Below are 18,557 nucleotides of genomic sequence, written 5' to 3' on the forward strand. Positions count from 1 at the left end.
TTCACTTCTGTCATTACTAGGAGATTAACCTTTAATGGATTCTGTGCTGAGATACATACGTAAACATGAGTGTTTAGGAATACCTTATGATTATAAAAATATTTTCTTATTTTTCCCAATACTTGAATAAGTATTATTTTTGACTCTGTAATGCAGTTAGATTTGTTTGTGTATTACATGAGCTAGAAATGGATTTATTTTCCCGACAAGATAGCTAATAGTCCGCAGGACATTATCGACACCACCATCCTTCCCCACTGACTTGAAGATCCCCTGGAGAAGGGCATGGCAACCCACTCCTGTGTTCTTGCCAGGAAAATCCCATGGACAGAGGAGCCTGGTGGGCTGCAGTCCAGAGGGTCGCGAAGAGTCGGACACACTTTTTCCTGTAGATCCACAGGGCCTGTCTCCCTCCTTTCAGTTCTGACCCTTCTTCCCCTTTCCATCAGCGTCACGTTGCCTGAGCTGTACGATGGTTTTAGTCCGTGTCAGTTTCTCACTGGCAGGTCCTCCCTCATCATTCTTCCCTTGGAGAATATTCTTGGCTGTCTTTGCACATTCTCTCATCCAGGTGTATTTCAGGATGAACTTACCACGTTCCCTTTTTTAAAGTTCCCCGTGGACTTCTTCTGAGGGGAGGTGGGGGAACCCTGATACAGATGGGGAGGAGTGTTTGGAGGCTGAAAGGGCCCTCCCTCTTTCTAGGTAACCTGTCTTCTAACCTCGTGGTGTCCTTGTCCTGGAGCCTGGGGCAGGGACCCCTTCTCCAGGGTCAACAGGCAGCTGAGGTCTCACTTCTTCCCAAACGAGCACGCCTGGGCTTCTCCAGGTCAGGCGCACCCCTGAGGGCAGCTGCGGTGGGTTTGGTCACATGAACTTAGGGCCCTGGAGCCCCCCTCCCACCAACTGAACAACCTCAGCACAAACATGACCTCCCCGCAGGGCCTCCTCAGCCCGGAAGCCCCCCTCTCTAAAGAATCCTCACTGTTCTAGACAAATACAACGACTTCATCGAGGCCAATCGCATTGAAGACTCGAGGGAGCGCTTGAAGACGCTGCGGAAGCTGGTAAGGAGGGGGGCTGCTGCTGGGCGAAGGGCAGACTGGACAGGCGAGCGCTGCGGCCCCAGGAGCCCAAGCCCAGTGCCACCAGCTTCCCCCGTGACCTCGGCAAGCCCTTCTCTCCTCAGGGCCTCAGTTCCTCTGTCTATCCCCGGGGGACAGTTAGAGAGTGGGTTCCAGACCCCCTGAGATATGGCAGCGGAGCCCCTTTGAGGGGCAGTGGGGAGGTGGAAGCCATCACAGCCTGGTCCCATGCCCCTTCCTTCTCCCACCCAGATCCGGGATCTCCCAGGACACTACTATGAAACACTCAAATTCCTCGTGAGTCATCTGAAGACCATTGCCGACCACTCAGAGAAAAACAAGGTGGGTCCAGCTCCAGTTTGAAGTGTGGGGGAGGGAAGCCTAGTGGGGTCTCCTCAGCATATTCTATTCAGTAAGCTCCTCCAGGTCAGGTAACCTCAGGCTTCACTGGCCCCGCCCTCCGACCTAGGGGGTCCTTCTGTCCCGCTGCCCCCACATACTGGCCAGTACTTCTTCCTGAGCCGGCTCCTGAATTTCTGAGGGTCTTCAGAGGCAGAGAGCCTCAGACTCTGTGTCTGGTGGAATCTACCCTCTGACTGAGCTTGGGTCCCTTGCGTTGCGTTTTCGTAAGCAAACCCCTATATCTTCTAGTTCCGCAGGGGGGTAGAATGAGGGGACATACAGGATTCCTGCCAGTCCAAAACACCCTTGGGACGTCCAGTGGGTCTTCACTCTGGCCTCTCCCATTGCTAGACAGTACGGGTGTGCAGGTGGGGAACTGCCCGTGAGAGCTGGGCCTGGGGTTGAGTGGGGCCTATTCTCTACTTACCAGGCACCTCCATGCCCAGCAAGGAGGCACATGGCCCCAGGCCAGGACCAGCTCAGGATGTGGTCGGGCTGGGGGCCAGAGGGGCCCAGAGTCAGGGAGGCCCAGGGGCCTGGAGGTCAAAGCTCACAGGGAGACTAACACTGATCCGCTTCCCTCCCCTGCCCAGATGGAGCCCCGGAACTTGGCCCTGGTCTTCGGGCCGACGCTGGTGAGGACGTCTGAGGACAACATGGCAGATATGGTGACCCACATGCCTGACCGCTACAAGATTGTAGAGACGCTGATCCAGCACGTAAGCGGCCTCCCTGGGCCCTGGCTCCTGCTCGCCGGGGTGGGTGTGCCCAGGGAAAGATGTGGAAAATGCTCCGGGGGTGCAGGAGGCCCTTCAGAAGCAGTAGCCTGCATTTTAAGGCCAGGCAGGTATGAATCCTGAATGCCTGTCCCCAGCGGGACAACCAGGAGCCGCTGAGTTTCCAGGATGTGTGTGTGGGACAGAGGGAGGAGAAAGGTCAGGGAGAGCTGCTGCTGGGTTGGAGGGCAGAAGGGTTGAAAGAAGCGGGGTGCCTTCAGAAGGTGACCCACGGGAGAGATGTCCAAGCAGAACTGGGCAGACAGATGGGACAGCACTCTCCCTGCAGGCCCACTGAGACTTTAAGGGAAAAATGGTGATTCCCTGGGGAATGGGAGGCAGATGGGGCAGGGAGGATGATGGGCTGGGGCAGTATCTGGCTGCGTGGTCTCCATGTCTTGGGCTGGTCACCTTCCTCCTTAAGGCTGCCTGGAGGCCCCACAAGAGCCTGTGGTTTCTAAGGAGTCTTATTATCCACCACAGGATGAGAACCCAGAATGGCCAGCAGAAGGCGCAGGAGGCTTTTTATTTTTTTTTCTCTTTTTTTTAAGCGCCAAACCCAGGGCAGCACTGCCCCCTTCTAGGGGCACTCAGAGATGTTTTTATGAATCATTGATTTTTCCATTTCCAAATCTTGGTGGGACCTGTGGTTTAACCCACAAAGAATGGAATCAAAACCCTCCTGCCAGGAGAAATAAGATGGGCAACTGGTCAAAAAAAGGGTTTACTTCCCTGGTGGCTCAGTAGTAAAGAATCCACCTGCCAATGCAGGAGATGTGGTTTCGACTCCTCGGTTAGGAAGATCCCCTGCAGTAGGAAACGGCAACTCATAGACACTTTAGGGAAGGGAATAAGCCAGGTCATGTTACTCCTGTTACAGATGAGGAAACTGGGGCTCAGAGAGGAAAAGCGATTTCTTCAAGATCACACAGCTATTAAGTAGCAGCCTCAGGATTTGAAGGCAGGTCTGTCTGACCAACTCCTCTGCTTTACTCCCCACTGAATGGGAGGGCCGACTCCTGGGTCCACCCTAGAGCTGGCTCTTGAGTGAGCGAGGTGGTCAGAGTTAGCCGAGTCAGGCTGTGGGTAGACTTTGGTCATGATGGCTGGCCTTGCCTGCTCCTTTCCTTCCTTCACTGGGTGTCAGAGCTCTGAGCCATAGGAGGGTATGTCGAGGCCTGTTCTCACTCTAACATTGGGACCACCAGCCCGGAGGCCCACTCCAGAGCTGCTGGGGAGGCCAAGGCTGCTGGGCAGTGTCAGAGATCCTGATGAGGCCTTGGTATGGGGAAGCTTTCCTCCCTTGGAAAAGTTCAGCTCCCCAAACGAGGAACCCATGGAGCCCCCATGAGTGTATGCTTGGTGGGGAAGGTAGTGAGGAAGAGAGGGAGACTGGCCCCCTGACTCCTAGCGAAGTCCAAAGAAGCCCAAAGCCTTGGTCAGCTGGAGTGTCAGGACCTTCAGGGAGATGGGAGGCCCAAAGTGTGTCCACTTCCCCTACCCTAGGGTCTCAGGGGGACATCCCCAGCCAGTGGCAGCATCTTTTCTGGGTAGGGTGTGGGAGGTGGAGTACATTGGTCTCCTTCATAGGTGTAACCCCAGCTCTGACCCTGTGCCTGGCATAGAGTGAACCCTCAGTATTGGTTGAATGAATGAATGAATGAATGATTTGTTGTTGAGGTTATGCCAGTCTGGGCATTCCCACTGAGGAAATCATTTCTGGGGAATGACCAAACATGCACCTCTCCATTTTCTGCCCCGTTGGCATTAAAGTAATCAGCCCTGGATGATTGTCAATTGTCAAGAAAGTGAGCTGCCTGTTCATTCACACTGAGCCCACTGAGCCAACCCACCCAAGTTGGCCAGTCTGTCTAGCACAGAGACTCTTGAGCCAGGGTAATCCCAGTGTAGTCCCGAGCCCAGGCAGGGCAGAATTTGTGGCAGCAGTTGCTCTGGCTCTGAGCCCCTGGCCAGTGAGTGGGTGGTTGGAATTCGTGGGTGACATGACCTCCCGTCCCACTGGGAGGTTCAGCTGTGACCACCCCTGCCTCCCTGCCTGGGGGTTCTGTGTTCCATGGAATTTTTGGACAGCAGAGCTGGAAGGGGCCTTAAGTTATGAGACCTGACCTTGCATTGTACAGAGAGTAGAAACCGAGGCTTGAAGAGGAATGGTGACTTGCTCAGGGTCCCACAGCAAGATATGGCCGAGTTATAACCAAACCTAAGTGTTCAGCCACCCGGCAGCAAGTCACCAGCCAGCTCATACTCATGATTACTAAGCTAGCTAAAACCGAAACAAAGACCATGCTGAGGCATTTGTTCATTTATTCACTCAGCAAACGTGGTGATTCCTACTGTGCATGCACTGGAACTTCTCAACCCGGCACTAGTGACCTTTGGGGCCAGACCATTGTTTGTTGGGGGCTGTCCTGTGGCTGATAATATGTTTCGTGGCATCTCTTGGCCAGATGCCAGGAGGCTCCCTCCACTTGTGACAATTGAAAGTGTCTCCAGATGTCACCAAATGCCCCCTTGGAGGGGCACAGTCACCCCAGTTGAGAAGTACTGATGCAGGGGCTCAGGATACTGCCCCTGGAGCCAGTCTGCCTGAGGTTGCACCCTGGTTCTGCCCCTTATATGCTGTGGGGCCTTGGACAAGTTAGTTACCTTTTTTGTGCCTCTGTTTCCTCACCTGTTTGTCTCGCAGTGTTATTGTGAGGGTTGCATGAGTTATTATCTGTAAGGCACTTAGAATGGTGCCTGGCAGGTAGTAAGTGTTATACAAGGGTTAGCTTATTGATCACCATTGCCATCATCACCACCATTGTCATTGTTCCATACCAGATACAAATGCAGGTGCTGGCAGCACAGAGGTGAATGGAGCTCAGACCCTGCCCTGAAGGCACGCTGCCCAGTGAAGGCAGCACTTCTGGGCTATATCCAGGGAAGCCACATGCAAGGACCCAGCCCAGCCCTGGGTGCAGGGCTGCAACCAGAGTCAGGGAGTTCCTGAAAGGCACTAGGGTTAGCCAGGCAGAGAAGGGAGAATGAGCATTCCAGGCAGAGGGAACGGCATGTGCAAAAGCAGGGTGGCCTGAGCTAGTGTGAATTCTTCCAGAGAACCACGGGCCATCCGGAAGCTTCCCGTAGACGTCCAGAAGCTTCCTGTAGCCTTCCGGGTTCTCAGAGCACTTTCAGGTACTCTTAAACCTGAGTTAGAGGCTGGGTTTTTAGGGCTCCTTCTAGACAGTCTGTCTCTAGGAACTGCACCTTTTAGTAATAGCTAACATTTATTATACACTATTTGTTGTACTAAATGCTTTACATACAGTATTTCTTTTTCGCTTTTTTTAAAAACTGAGATGTATTGACATATTAGTTTCAAGTATACAAAATGATGGTTCAATATTTGTATAGATTGTGAAATGATCAGCACCAAAAGTCTAGCTAATGTCCAACACCATACATAGAAAATTTCTTATTTGATGAAGCCTTTTAAGATCTACTCTCTTAGCATCTTTGAAATATACAATGCAGTATTATTAGCTGTAGTCACCATGATTACATCCTCACGACTTATTTATTCATTTTACAATTGGAAGTTTATATCTTTTGACCACCTTTGCCCATTTCAGTCACCTCCCCATCCCTTTTCCCCTGCAGCCAACAATCAGTTGTCTGTATCTATGAGCCTGGATTATTTTTTTTCAAATTCCACATGTAAGTGAGATCTTACAGTGTTTGTCTTTCTCTGCCTGACTTTGAATTTCACTTAGCATAATGCCCTCAGGGTCCATCCGTATTGCTTCAAATGGCAAGGTTTCCTTCTTTTTTACTGTTGGATAATATTCCGCTGGGCATATAGACTGCATTTTCTTTATGCATTCATCCATTGATGGACACTTAGGTTGCTTCCGTGTCTTGGCTATGGTAAATGAGGCTGCAACAAACAGGGAGGTGCGTATATGTTTTCATTTCCTTCAGATAAATACCCAGAAGTGAATTTTCTGGGTCATATGGTAATTCTCTTTGTAATTTTTTGAGAAGCCTCCATACTGTTTTCCACAGTGGCTGCACCACTTTACATTCCCACCAGCACCGCACAAGGGTTTTTGCCACATCCTCGCCAACACTTGTTATTTCTTGTCTTTTCGATAACGGCCATACGGTATTTTATTTTAATCCGCAGCACAGTTCTCAAAGTAGATACTCATGTATCATGCCCATTTTAAAGATAAGTAAGTAGACTCAGAGAGGTGGTTTACCTCAGGTGAACTGGAGCCCTGAGTGACTGACTCTAGATCTTGCGTTTCCCCCTCGTCATCTCTTTTTTCCTCTGTCTCTTCCTTGTTCCTGTTCTGCGCTGCTTATTTGAGTTAATCATATGCCTGATTATGATGAATAATAACTGAAGTTCGTGACCCAAGGTCATAATCAACTTTGCAAGTCTCCTTGTTTCCTCCCTTCATTCCAAAGCCCACTCTGCAGCCCCCAATAATTACCACTCTAAAATAGGCTAACGCATGTCTTTTCAATCCACCTTCTACATGCTAATTTTAAGTATAAAGATATCCATAAATATAAATAATACTCCCTGTGTTTTAACTTTCAGTTAGTGAGCTTAGCTCATTTACTTTTTGTAATTTCTGTACTGTCAGGACTTATTTCTGCCATCTTAAATGGCATCTTCTTTCCTACCTTTGTATGGGTTGATTTTATTTTCCTGATATAAAACTCACACATTTTATAAAACCCATACTTATGTTGAATGATACAATTGCAAAAAGCCTGTAGTCATGTTGAATTTTTACTATCAATTTCTAAAGTTTATCAGTGTCCACGTCTTCCTTCCACCACATCTAAGGGTCGAGTACCTTAGTATATTTTCACCTGTCACTAGTTCCTCCCTATGAATTTGAAGTCCACATTGTCACGGGTATACTTGGTGCCTGTTTGTATATGTATGTGTGCAATCATTGCTTAGTTTGATAACAATTGACTTTTCTACACTATTATCCATCTTTACTTCTTAGAACTTCCTATTCTTTCCTGGATTTATTTATTTACTTGCTCATGAGGTCAGCTAAGAGAATCTTCATGTAGCAAACTTTCTGATGTTAGAATAGCTTTATTTCACACTCAAATTTAAATGAGAGTTTAGCAAGATATAAAATTCTAGATTAAAAATCTCTTAAATTTTAGTTCAGAAACACATCAAAAAATATTACTTTCATGTCATCTTGTATCTGTTGCTGCTGAAAGTTCTAGTTAAGGCTGATACCTGTTCACATGTAAGCAATGTTTTTGGTTTTCAGAAAACTTTTAGGGTGTTATCATCAAAATATATTTGAGTGGGATTTTTATTTTCTATTCTGTTTGGCATGTATGAGAACACCCTTGCCTCCCTGACCCTCGGGGAACCTCCTGACACCTCACTGTAGGCACTTGCCTTATCTGGGGTTGGGGGCACCAACCCTGTTATCTGGGGTTGGGGCACCCACCCCAGCCTGGGGTGGGATACACACAGCTACAGTCGCGGGGGCTGGCCTTCTCCCTGCAGCGGAACTCGCTGGCACTAGATGGCGCTGCTGCACCCCTCTCTTCTGGTTTGCAATAGGGAGTGGCTGTGGTGATGTGCAGGGACTGTGCGTGGTGAAAAACAGGCAGAGAGAAGCTGTCCTGAGCCGGGCATCTCTCTGTACTCGGACCCTCTCCCACTCCAGGCTGTGTTTCCTTTCCACACTGGGTCCCAACTTTTCCATCAGGTGCCTGAGTGGGTCCTCTGAACCGAGCAGTTTGGGAGCTCTTGTCTCCCTGTCTTCCCTCAGCTCCTTCCCACGCTGATTCCATCACTTCCTTTTGTCTCCTCTGCAGTCAGACTGGTTCTTCAGCGACAGCGAGGACAAGGGAGAGAGAGTGAGTGATGCAGAGGGGCGGTGGGGTGGGGTCAGGTTGGTGGTGGGCCCTCATCCCAGGTGGGTGGGGTGGGCAGGAAGTCTGAAGCAGGAGAAGGTTCCTGCCCTTAGGACATCCCAGTCTGTTGGAGGAAGCATAGGCCCTCTCCTCAGGAGCCTCCAGTCTGATGGGAGATACAGCCCTCACTTTCATGAACCCCAAGTCTGAGGGGGAGATGGAGGCCATGCCCTAAGGAGTCTGAGTCCAGTAGCAAAGACAGACCCTGCCCTCCAATCTTATGAGGAGGACAGAGGGCTTAGGAAGGTCCAGTCTAATGGCGGAGACACAGACCCTACCCTCAGTGGAGGGAGCAGTGAGGCCTTTAGGGTTCAGCCAAGGTGTGGGGAAGGCAGGGACATGTAGGACTGCCCTGGAGTCCCTGGCTGATGAGGGAACACTCCCTGAGCCGGTGAGCCCCAGTCTGATGGAGGAGACCTGCGCCCTGTCTTCAGGGTTTCCCGTTCCAAGGGGTTTGCAGTCACCCATCTGAGGCCGTGGGCCTGACCCTTCTCCTGTTTGCAGACTCCCGTGGATGACAAGGAGCCTCAGTCAGTGCCAAACATCGAGTACCTCCTGCCTAACATTGGCAGGACAGTGCCACCTGGAGAGCCAGGCTCAGGTGAGAGCACGGGCCCAGGAAGAGGTGAAGAGGCCATGGGATCTGCATTCCTGAGGGTCCCAGATGCCTGGCCAGGCGCCCAGCTGCCCTGCTCCTGCCCCACGGGGCCCCTCCCTGCCCCACCACTGGGCTGGGCTGTGGCGGGGGCTTCCGCCTCCTCGGCTGCCCTGGGTTGGGTAGGACCTTTGTTTTCACCGGTTTCTTTCCTGAGCTTTTTGTTTCTCGAGGGCTGTGTCCTGGGCACGTGCCTCTTTTTAATTTTTCTTCCTTTTCTCCTTGCACCCCTCCTCCCCTCTTCCCTCTTCTCCCTGTGCTCTCCCCCCATCCCCTGGATCCTGCTCTTCTCTTCTCCTCCCTTCCTTCCTCCAGCGGACCTGTTGGAGATTTAAAGGGTACAGTGTGGCATTGCGACCTCGGTCACTAACAGTGGCGGGTGATTATAAGAAGGCTGGGCAGGCATGGGGCAAGGGACAGGCAGAGCTGTCCAGGGCGGTGAGGACCTCTCCCCTACAGTCCAGCTCCCCACGCTTGTTAACAGCGTACCGGCCTCCCATCGGAAAGCCCCTTCTCAGGAGGAAGGAAGCACTTGTTAGAGCCAAGTCGGGTCCCCTTGCCAGGAAGCCTGGGCACCACATGGCTGCCCTCCACAGCCCCCCGGCCCCCCTACTCTATGGCTTTCTCTTTGTGCTGAGCTTGGCCACTTCTGATTATCTGGGTGGAGTAGGCTTGGCTGGTAGTGGGACCCAGCATCTCCAGACTTCAGTGATGCCATCCCAGAAGCCTCTCTGCATCTATAGCTCCTGCGTCGGCCGCCTCTGAAGGCTGGCTCTTCCTGCTCCCGAAATCAGAGCCCCTGGTCACTCAGCCCCTAGTCCTGCTCCCAGGGGTCTGGCTGTCATAGTAGAGGAGTCCAGGGACAAGAGGGTAGCCTTCTGGCTCTAGCCACTAACTTCCCACTCTGTGGGTGACCTCCCCCCTTGCGTCTCTGACAGAGGCATACCACAGCACCCCTAGTTGCAAGAGGCAGGCTGGGGAGGGGGCCAGAGGACGTGGGGGTGGGGATGGCCGAGAGGAGCCCCCCGTCTCTTCTAATCACCTGCTGCCACTCTCCTGCCCGTGTGTGTCGCTGTGTGGTCAGCCCATCTGCTCTCACTGTGTGCAGGGGAGGGCTGGGGAGGAGGCATCTAACTTGCTTGCTGGAGAGTGTGGATTAACCGCACCTGCCCCCCTTCAGACCCCCAGAGATCCTTGGGTGGGCCTGCTCCTTCCCCAGTCCTGGGGACAGCACTGCAAGACTTATTTCTGGGTCCTTCCCCACCCCAGTGTTAATAAGGGACTGGAACCCACATTCCTTCATAACTCTGATAGTAAACAGGGCCTTTGCCCCTGAGGACAGCCTGACCTCTGGTCTGGAGGTAGACGCTTTCCAGGCTGTAATCACCAGCCCTCCCTACCTCCTGCCCTGCCCATTTCCTGTCTGCCCTGTGCCCCATCATTCACATGGTCCCTCTGCCCTCTCATGTCCCTGAAGTCGGGGGTGAGGGTAGGTATAGAGCGCCCCTCTCTGTGCACTGTGTGGTCTCCATTTTTCCAGAGCATCTGTGATTTGCTGTGTATTGTGGTGGTTTCTGTGAACTGCATCTGATGTTTGGCGTTTTCTCTCTAGTGCTTCAGAGTAACAGGGACAGGAGGGGAGGGGAGAGGCCAAAGAAAAGTCCGCCTTGCCCTTAACCCTGGGCAAATGCAGGTCCAGGGGCCTGATGTCACTTCCTGCTTCAAAAGGAAGTGGTGATTGACATCCTTCTCCACTCCATCCTTATCCCCCAGGAAATGACATCAGAAGTCCACCGCGCTCCCAGGACCTGGGGAGAGCTCAGGGTTCTGAACTCCCTGGTTTCTGAAGCTGTTGAGGAGAGGGAATTGTGTTCACAAGAATCAGCCTTCTCTTGCCCAATCCAACTTTCATTTTTCCTTTGTTTCTTACCAACAGGTTCCACCACCTGTAGTTCAGCCAAGTCTAAGGTAAGTGCCACAGCAATTCTGAAAGTTATATCCCTGTACAAGCCAGCCCACTTGCTTTTTGGTCACAACAATTGGGAGAGTTGTGATTAGAATCTTGAAGAAGATTGCTAGTCACTGGGAAGGAAGGTGGGAAACACCTGAGTGTCCAGGATAAGCTGAGTTCGCTCACCTTGGCAGTGCTTGGGGAGATAATTGATGAAGTAGAGGCTCTGGCTTGGGAGTTTGGTGGCCCGAGGCAGTGTTGCCTACTGGTTAGGAGCACAGACAGTTGTGGGCCCATGTCCTGGCTCCACCACTTGGTAGCTTTGGGACATTAGGCAAGTTGTTTAACTTCTTTAAGATCCTCAGCTTCCTCATACTATTTATGAGGATAATACCTACCCTCGTAAATGGGGTTAACAACAACTATGAGTGATATAATGATTGTTTTTAAGGTCTTTGCAGAGCCCAAAGCAAATGAAGGAAAATAATAAAGATAAGAACAGAAATCAATGACATTGAAAACAACGAAGCCTAAGCTGGTTCTCTGAACCAGGTCTCATAGGCAGCTAGTTGCCTGTTCCAGAGCCTGCCCAGTAGGGCAAGGATGCCTGCCCCAGATGAGCCCTGCTCAACTGTTAGGTTAGAGCTTGAAGGCCAGGGGTGTGTAAACAAATTTATTTTCTCACAGTTCTGGAGACTAGAAGTCCAAGATCAAGGTGTTAGCACGGTCAGTTTCTGGTGAGAACTGGCTCGTAGATGGCTGCTTTCTCACCATGTACTCATATGGCAAAGAGAAAGTGAACAGGTGTGCATGTGAGACGAAGAGCAAGCTCTCTGGTTTCTCTGCTTATAAGGGCACTAATGCAGCCATAAGGGCCCCACCCTCATGACCGCATATAAAATTACCTCCCCAATGCCCCAAGTACCATAACACTGGGGGCTTAGGGCTTCAACATATGAATTTGGGGGTGGGGAACAGTTCTGTCCATAGTAGTCGGTGAAATCAGCTAAATGTTGTCTGGTCAAACTGGGCTTATTTCTTTCTGGATCTCTAAGCACTGGCTGAGTCCCAGAAAAATCAGTGTGCCTGACACCAAGCACATTATGTTATCTAATCATTATATTCATTATATATCAACATATATATACATATATTATATATTCATTATTTATAATAAATATTCATTAGTTCATTATATGTCAGATGAAAGCCCAGAAGGAAGGAAGGCTGCTCTAGTCTAGTGCAGAAGTCCACTGTAACCTCTCCATAGAGCCTCTGCTTACACACCTCTGGCGACAGGGAGCTCAGTCCATCACAAGACTTCTATGGCAGGGAGCAAATTAATTATAGTGACCTGAATTTAGTTCCTTGTCACCTCCACCCCTTGCTCATGCCAGACCCCTGGTTTCCTGTAGCCTCTTTTGGACTGACCCCTCAACCTATATGTGAACCTCCTGACCTCTGTATTCCCTAGAAGTGGCCGTTCTGACCTCATTGCTTCTGTAACTCGCCAGGATGAGAGTGTAATTTGATCAGATGAGCCCAGCGGTCTCTCACGTCTCCCAGAGAGCACAGGCCAGGAAGGAAGGCCAGGGAAGAGGCCCCCACGCGCCTCACGCTGGTTGTAGCAGCGCTGCAGCTCACACAGCTTTAGGCGGTGCCTTCTAGAGTCACACAGTGTGGGCAGCCGCGGCCCAGGAGCCGCAGGCCTGTGAATCCTGAATCCCTGACAGACTCCGGTTTTCTCAGAGCTAACTGATATGAGAGAGGGCGGCAGTCATGGGAGGCAGCGCTGTGTCTCCGTCCCCTGCAGGCTGACCTCATTTTCTTACACTTTCCTTTGTGCTTTACGGCTACTACACTTATTTTTTTTTTAAAACAAATTGAACGTTTGTGGCAACACTATGTTGAGCAAGTCTGTTGACACCATTTTTCCAACAGTATTTGCTCACTTTGTGTCTCTGTTCACACTTGGATAATTCTTGTGCTGTTTCAAACTTTTTCATGGTAATTATATTCGTTATGGTGTTCTGTGATCAGTGATCTTTGATGTTACTTTTCCAAAAAGATTATGACTCCCTGAAGGCACAGGTATTGTTTAGTGTTTTTCAGCAATGAAGTATTTTTAAATTAAGCTACGTACACTTTTTTAGACATGGTGCTAGTGCACACTTAATAGACTGCTGTGTGAACATAACTTTCATATGCTTTGTGAAACCAAAAAATTCATGTGACTTGCTTTATTGAGGTATTTGCCTTATTGCTGCAGTCTGGAACTGAGTCTGCAGTATCTCTGAGGTGTGCCTGTTATACTGTGGCTGCAACAGAAGGTGGCCTGTGAGACGGGTGGCAGGGCAGGTCATTCATTCCAGCCCAGCAGGGGACCAGTCCCAGCATCTGCGTCTACTGAGCTTCCTACGTTCGTTCACCTATTTGTTTAATCACTTAACATTTCTCGAGTGCCTCTTATGTGACAGGCACTGTACTAGGAGTCATGGATGCAAACATGAGCCACGCGACCTTGCTCTCAAAGGACTCAGGGTTTGATACAGATGATGTGGAAACAAAGCTATTCTGATGTGAGAAAGAGCTGCTGTATGTGTATTTTCAAAGGTCTATGTAACAGGTAGAGAAGGGATTTCCCAGCTCAGCCAAAGGGAGAGCTGGGTGGGAGGCTGCTGTACAGAGGATGCTGTGTTTGCACTGCGCCTAGTAGGTGGACTTAAGAGTTCATCCCATAAATAGGGTGGGGAGCGGGGCACAACTAAGGGCTGCCAGTGTTAAAGTGCAAGACCTATCAAGGGAAGGGTCTGAACCGCCTGAGTGACGGCTGTGTTCAGTTGGGGTCAGGGCAGAGGGGCCTCAGGCAGGTTGTGAGGGCCCTGTGTCTGTGCTTTATCCTCATGGGGGTCTCGTCCTGCAGAGGCCGGAGGCAGTCAGATTCTTGCCTTGCCTTAGAAGGACTGACTGCTCTTGAGGAGGAGGGGCTAGGATGAGGCAAGGGTGGAGGCAGGGAATCCTCTTTGGAGAGGGCAGAAAGGTCTAGAAAAGGCAGAGTGAGGGTCTGAACACAGGATAATGGGATGAACCACTTTGGGAGTCATTTCTGGAGAATCTAGAGGGAGGAGGGGAGAGGGAGGAGTCAGAGTCACCTGAGGTAAGGACATGAATGTTGGCAGTCAAGGGCAGGGGTAGGGAATGTAATGTGGCTCCAGGTAGGTGAGTTTCAGGTGTTGGCAGACCCCTTGGTAGAGGCAGATTTGCAGTTAGAAGAGGAGTTCTGGATGGAGCTCGAGAAATAAAGAATTTGGTGTTGGAGAGGGAGACCTCGGGGGCAGGATATTCCCAGGGAGAGAGAAGAAAAAAGGGGCTGAGAACAGAGCCCTGAGAGCATGGCTTCTTAAGGGGTAGGAAGAGGAAAACGAGCCTCCCAGGAGACAGAGGAGAGGCCAGAAAGGCAGGATTAAAAACCAGGTGGAGGAGGCAGTGATGGGCAGCTTGGGCTCTGCTAGGGGATCATGGAAGGCCAGGACCAAAAACCACCCACAGGCTCAGCAGTGAGAACAGTGGCAGAAAGTTGCCCACGTTGCAGCTGTAAATCACAATTTGGAAGTGGCTTCAATCCAAACCATCAGGTTGTGCAGGATTCTTAAGCCACTTTTGGCAGCAGAACTGGTGGTTGGATTGATCTGGAGTTGGGGATTGTGGAGGTGGAGAGCTGGTGGGGAAAAAAAGTGAAAATGTTAGTCACTCAGTCCTTTCCGACTTTTTGTGACTCCATGGACTGTAGCCCTCTGTTTGTGGAATTCTCCAGGCAAGAATACTGGAGTGGGTGCCATTCCCTTTTCCAGGGGATCTTCCTGACCCAGGGATCCAACCTGGGTCTCCTGCATCGCAGGCAGATTCTTTACCATCTGAGCCACCAGCGGGGTGCTGGTGGGACCACAGAAATGCTTAGGGTGTGGTGGGAAGGGACATGAACTTGGGTGGGTTGCCACAGAGAGGCTGTTCCTACTGAGTAGGTGGAAAGGCAGGTTTCCTGGTGAGACTGAGTGGAGAGGAAGGGAAGGAAGAGTTATGGTCAGAGAAAGGTGCAGGCTCTGGTATCATAACCCAGGATAGTATACGTGAAATGGGTTCAAACTGTCAAGTGTCATTTCGCTGTTTAGAGTCTGTTATTAGTAGAGCTTGAGTTTAAAAGGATTTATGCCACACTGGATGTGGAGAATGGAATGAAAGTTGGGGCGAGGTGAGAAACCAGCCCCCAGCTCGCAGGAAAAAGCCGAGTCTGGATTAAGACCAGAGGAGGCGCCAAGGAGGCTTCAGAATTGAGGGGGCGGGGGTGGTAGGCTCTAGAGCGGATCTGGTTGGGACCTCCGTCCGGGGTTGGGGGCCGGGGCGGGGAACAGCAGACGGTGCGGGTGCTGGGCTGGGCTTGGCTTGGCCCTGTCAAGATTAGGTGCTGTGGTGTGGGGGGGATGTAGGGTCTGGAGCTTGGAGGCCGCCCCCGGCACATTGACCTGTCTCCCGCACAGGGCTCATGGGCCCCCAAGAAGGAGCCGTACACCCGGGAGATGCTGGCGATCTCCTTCATCTCGGCGGTCAACCGCAAGCGGAAGAAGCGGCGGGAGGCGCGGGGACTGGGCAGCAGCACAGACGACGACTCGGAGCAGGAAGCGCACAAGCCTGAGGCGGGGGCGCCGGCGCCGCGGGCCCAGGATCGGCCGGAGGGGCAGCGGCCGGGAGCCGCCGCCCCCGAGGCCCCCGGACGCCTCAGCCCCCCGGCGGCGCCGGAGGAGCGGCCGGCCGCGGACACGCGCTCGATCGTCTCGGGCTACTCCACCCTGTCTACCATGGACCGCAGCGTGTGCTCGGGCAACGGGGGCCGGCGGGCGGGCGCGGGGGACGAGGCGGACGACGAGCGCAGCGAGCTGAGCCACGTGGAGACGGACACGGAGGGCGGCGCGGGGTCCGGGGGGCGCCCGGCGCGCCGGCCCTCGTTCAGCTCGCACCACCTGATGCCCGGCGACACCCTGGCGCGGCGCCGCCTGGCCCGGAGCCGCGCGGACGGCGAGGGCGCGGGCGCGGCCGCCGGGCTGCCGGGCTCCGCCTCGTCTAGCAGCCAGGAGTCGCTGCGCCCCCCGGCGGCCGTGGCGGCGGCGGCGCTGGGCTCGCGGCCCTCGCGCCTCGAGGCGCTGCGGCTGCGCCTCCGCGGCACCGCCGACGACATGCTGGCCGTGCGGCTGCGGCGGCCGCTGTCCCCCGAGACGCGGCGGCGCCGGAGCAGCTGGCGCCGCCACACAGTGGTTGTGCAGAGCCCCCTGACCGACCTCAACTTCAACGAGTGGAAGGAGCTGGGAGGCGGGGGTCCTCCGGTGTCCGCGGGCCCGCGGGCGCACAGCGACAACAAGGACTCGGGCCTCAGCAGCCTGGAGTCCACCAAGGCGCGGGCCCCGTCGACCGCCGCCTCTCTGCCGCCCGCGCCCGGGGACCCGGGAGCCCCGCAGAGCCAGCCCCCGCGCCGCTCGGCCGCCTCCCGCCTCCATCAGTGTCTGTGACACCGCCCGCGCCCGTCACCCCCCTCCCCGCCCCGGTTTCCCAGGAGTCGTCTTTGCCTGCACCCCTTCTCTAGTCGCCCATGGGAGCATCCGGGTGCAAGTGGGGGGCGCTGAGGCCGTGTCTCTGGTTTGTGCGCTGGAATTGGTCGGGAGTGGCCAGAGGAGAAGCCGGGGCTGGACACGGAGTGTGAGTGGAAGGCAGGGGCTCCGAGGCTGAGGAGACCGAGAAGGGTTAGGCCACTGGGACTCCGTGCAGGGCTGTGAGGGTCTCTGTCCCCTGGATAAGTGTGCCCTTCTGGGCCCTTGTGTCTGCACTTAGGGACCCTTATCGGCCCATGGGGTGTGGATAGGGAGCCCCTAAGGCTCAGACTAAGGAGAAGACACTGGGTGATGCGGGCTCCTCACGCCTTTCCTCTGTCCTCCCCGCCCGCATTAGCTCCTAGCTGCCAGCTAAGGCGGGGTGCGTGTGTATGTATATTGGGGGAGATGAGGTGGGGCGATAGTGTCCGTGGGGGCGGGGTGGTGTGTGCGAGTGTGTGTTCTCATTGTCCAAGTGTTTCCAGTAGCAACTCCTGCCACTCCTGCCCCTTTCCTCCCCCGCCCCCATCAGGGCTCCCTGTCTTCCCTGCACACGGGATCCTGCTCCCCTGCTGCTTGTCAGAGCCAGAGAAGGCGGGTGGGGCCCTTCCACAGAGGCAGGACTGACACCAGGGTTACTCCCCACACCAACCTTTTCCCAATCTTTACATTACGACCGTGGGGAGCTGCCTGTGCCCCAGACCATGGGGAGGGTCCAGAGTCCCCCTGCTAGACCTCTTGCCGCTTTTTGTTCTTCCAGCTGTGCCTGCTCCTTCCACAGCTCAGGCACACGGGCCCCACCTTCTTCCCTTTAAGAGGGAGGGTAGAAAACATCCTTGGTGTCTGTCTGTCTCTCACACTCTCATTCACTCACTCACACACACACAGATAGATGGATGGGATCTGCGCTGGGCTGCTCCTTCAGGAAGGGCAGGACCCAGCGCTCTCTTCCCCCAACAGCTGTAAATAGATCTCAGATCACAGGCCTCTCCACCCACGTCCTCACTCATCCCAGGGAAGCCCAGGGGGTTGTGAACCCACTGCCACATCTATCGGTCCTCTTGTTTTATGCAAAGATTTGCTGTAAAGTAGATTTCTTGATCCTCCCTCCCTCATCCTTTATTGTAAATATTGTCTCTAAATGTGTAACATATTATAAAGAATTTATAAGGATTTTTAAAGATGTTTTGCTCATTTAAAAAAGTGTTGTAACAGTGTTGAATAAGCCTCCGCCCGACGTCCGCATGTCTCCTTTCACTGTGTCCTTGACACACCTCTCTAGGCAACAACTAAGATTTCCTGCTTCTGAAAAGTCCTGTCTGAACAGTATAGTCTATATCTTGGAAATAAATGGCCTTCCTTGAGGCACGAGTCAGCTGTCTCAGTTGTTTGGGAGGGAGGAGAGGGACAGAGTGGGGCTGGGAGGGGTTGAAAGTGAGGTACCTGGCCCACGGAGCGGGGGCAGTGGGGCCGGGCCAGGTGGTGACTTAGTGGAGACAAACCTCTGCTTCCTGGTAGCTTGGAGGTGTCCTGGAAGACTGGCTTGAGCAATGACTTGGGCACAGAAGATAAGACGGAAGGGTGCTGACCCTCATCACTGCAGAAGATTTTCACGCACCTGCTCTCTTTTCCTGCAGAAACCAGGAAGGGCACAGGCACCTTCCTTCTCAGGGCTGTCTGGACCTTCAGAATGGTCCACAGGTGCTGACCAGCAGAGAGGAGGCTTTGGAAAAGCCCAGGGTCCTCCCTGCTGGCCAGCTGTCATCGCCCTTTGTCTTATTCACATATGTAAGCTTACAACCTGGGATGGGCTTTCTTCCATGTCATGTCTCTATAGTCGCTCCTGCCAGCTTCAGGCTGCCTCTGATGATGCTAGTAGCCATCTGTAGGAAAAACAGATGCCAGTCATCAAAGAGAACCTAGGGAGGAGCCTTGGAACTGGGAAGAGCTTAGTGGCTCACTGAAATCTGCTTCCTTCTTCCACCTCTGTCCCAGAGGTTGTTTTTGATTGGCACATGGGCTAAGAGCTAGTGTTATTGTGGGCCCACACCAGCCCCCAAGGGCTTTATATGTCCTTAG

The 18,557-nt window shown here is 52.9% G+C and overlaps 1 protein-coding gene across 9 annotated transcripts in view; it reads left to right on the plus strand.

Moving 5' to 3' along the window:
• ARHGAP23 (Rho GTPase activating protein 23) overlaps positions 1-17,849 on the plus strand; it is an 81,403-nt gene extending 63,554 nt beyond the window's left edge. For all 9 annotated transcript variants that reach the window (XM_027519792.1, XM_027519790.1, XM_027519793.1 and 6 more), the window contains 7 exons: positions 994-1,067; positions 1,338-1,427; positions 2,081-2,206; positions 8,138-8,179; positions 8,741-8,837; positions 10,828-10,859; positions 15,378-17,849. In XM_027519792.1, coding sequence (XP_027375593.1) covers positions 994-1,067; positions 1,338-1,427; positions 2,081-2,206; positions 8,138-8,179; positions 8,741-8,837; positions 10,828-10,859; positions 15,378-16,400 — 1,484 coding nt within the window. In that variant the 3' untranslated portion in view covers positions 16,401-17,849. The remainder of the gene's footprint in view (positions 1-993; positions 1,068-1,337; positions 1,428-2,080; positions 2,207-8,137; positions 8,180-8,740; positions 8,838-10,827; positions 10,860-15,377) is intronic.
• Positions 17,850-18,557: the final 708 nt, after the last annotated feature.

This window comes from Bos indicus x Bos taurus, chromosome 19, assembly GCF_003369695.1.
Source record: "Bos indicus x Bos taurus breed Angus x Brahman F1 hybrid chromosome 19, Bos_hybrid_MaternalHap_v2.0, whole genome shotgun sequence".
NCBI classification, from domain to species: domain Eukaryota; kingdom Metazoa; phylum Chordata; class Mammalia; order Artiodactyla; family Bovidae; genus Bos; species Bos indicus x Bos taurus.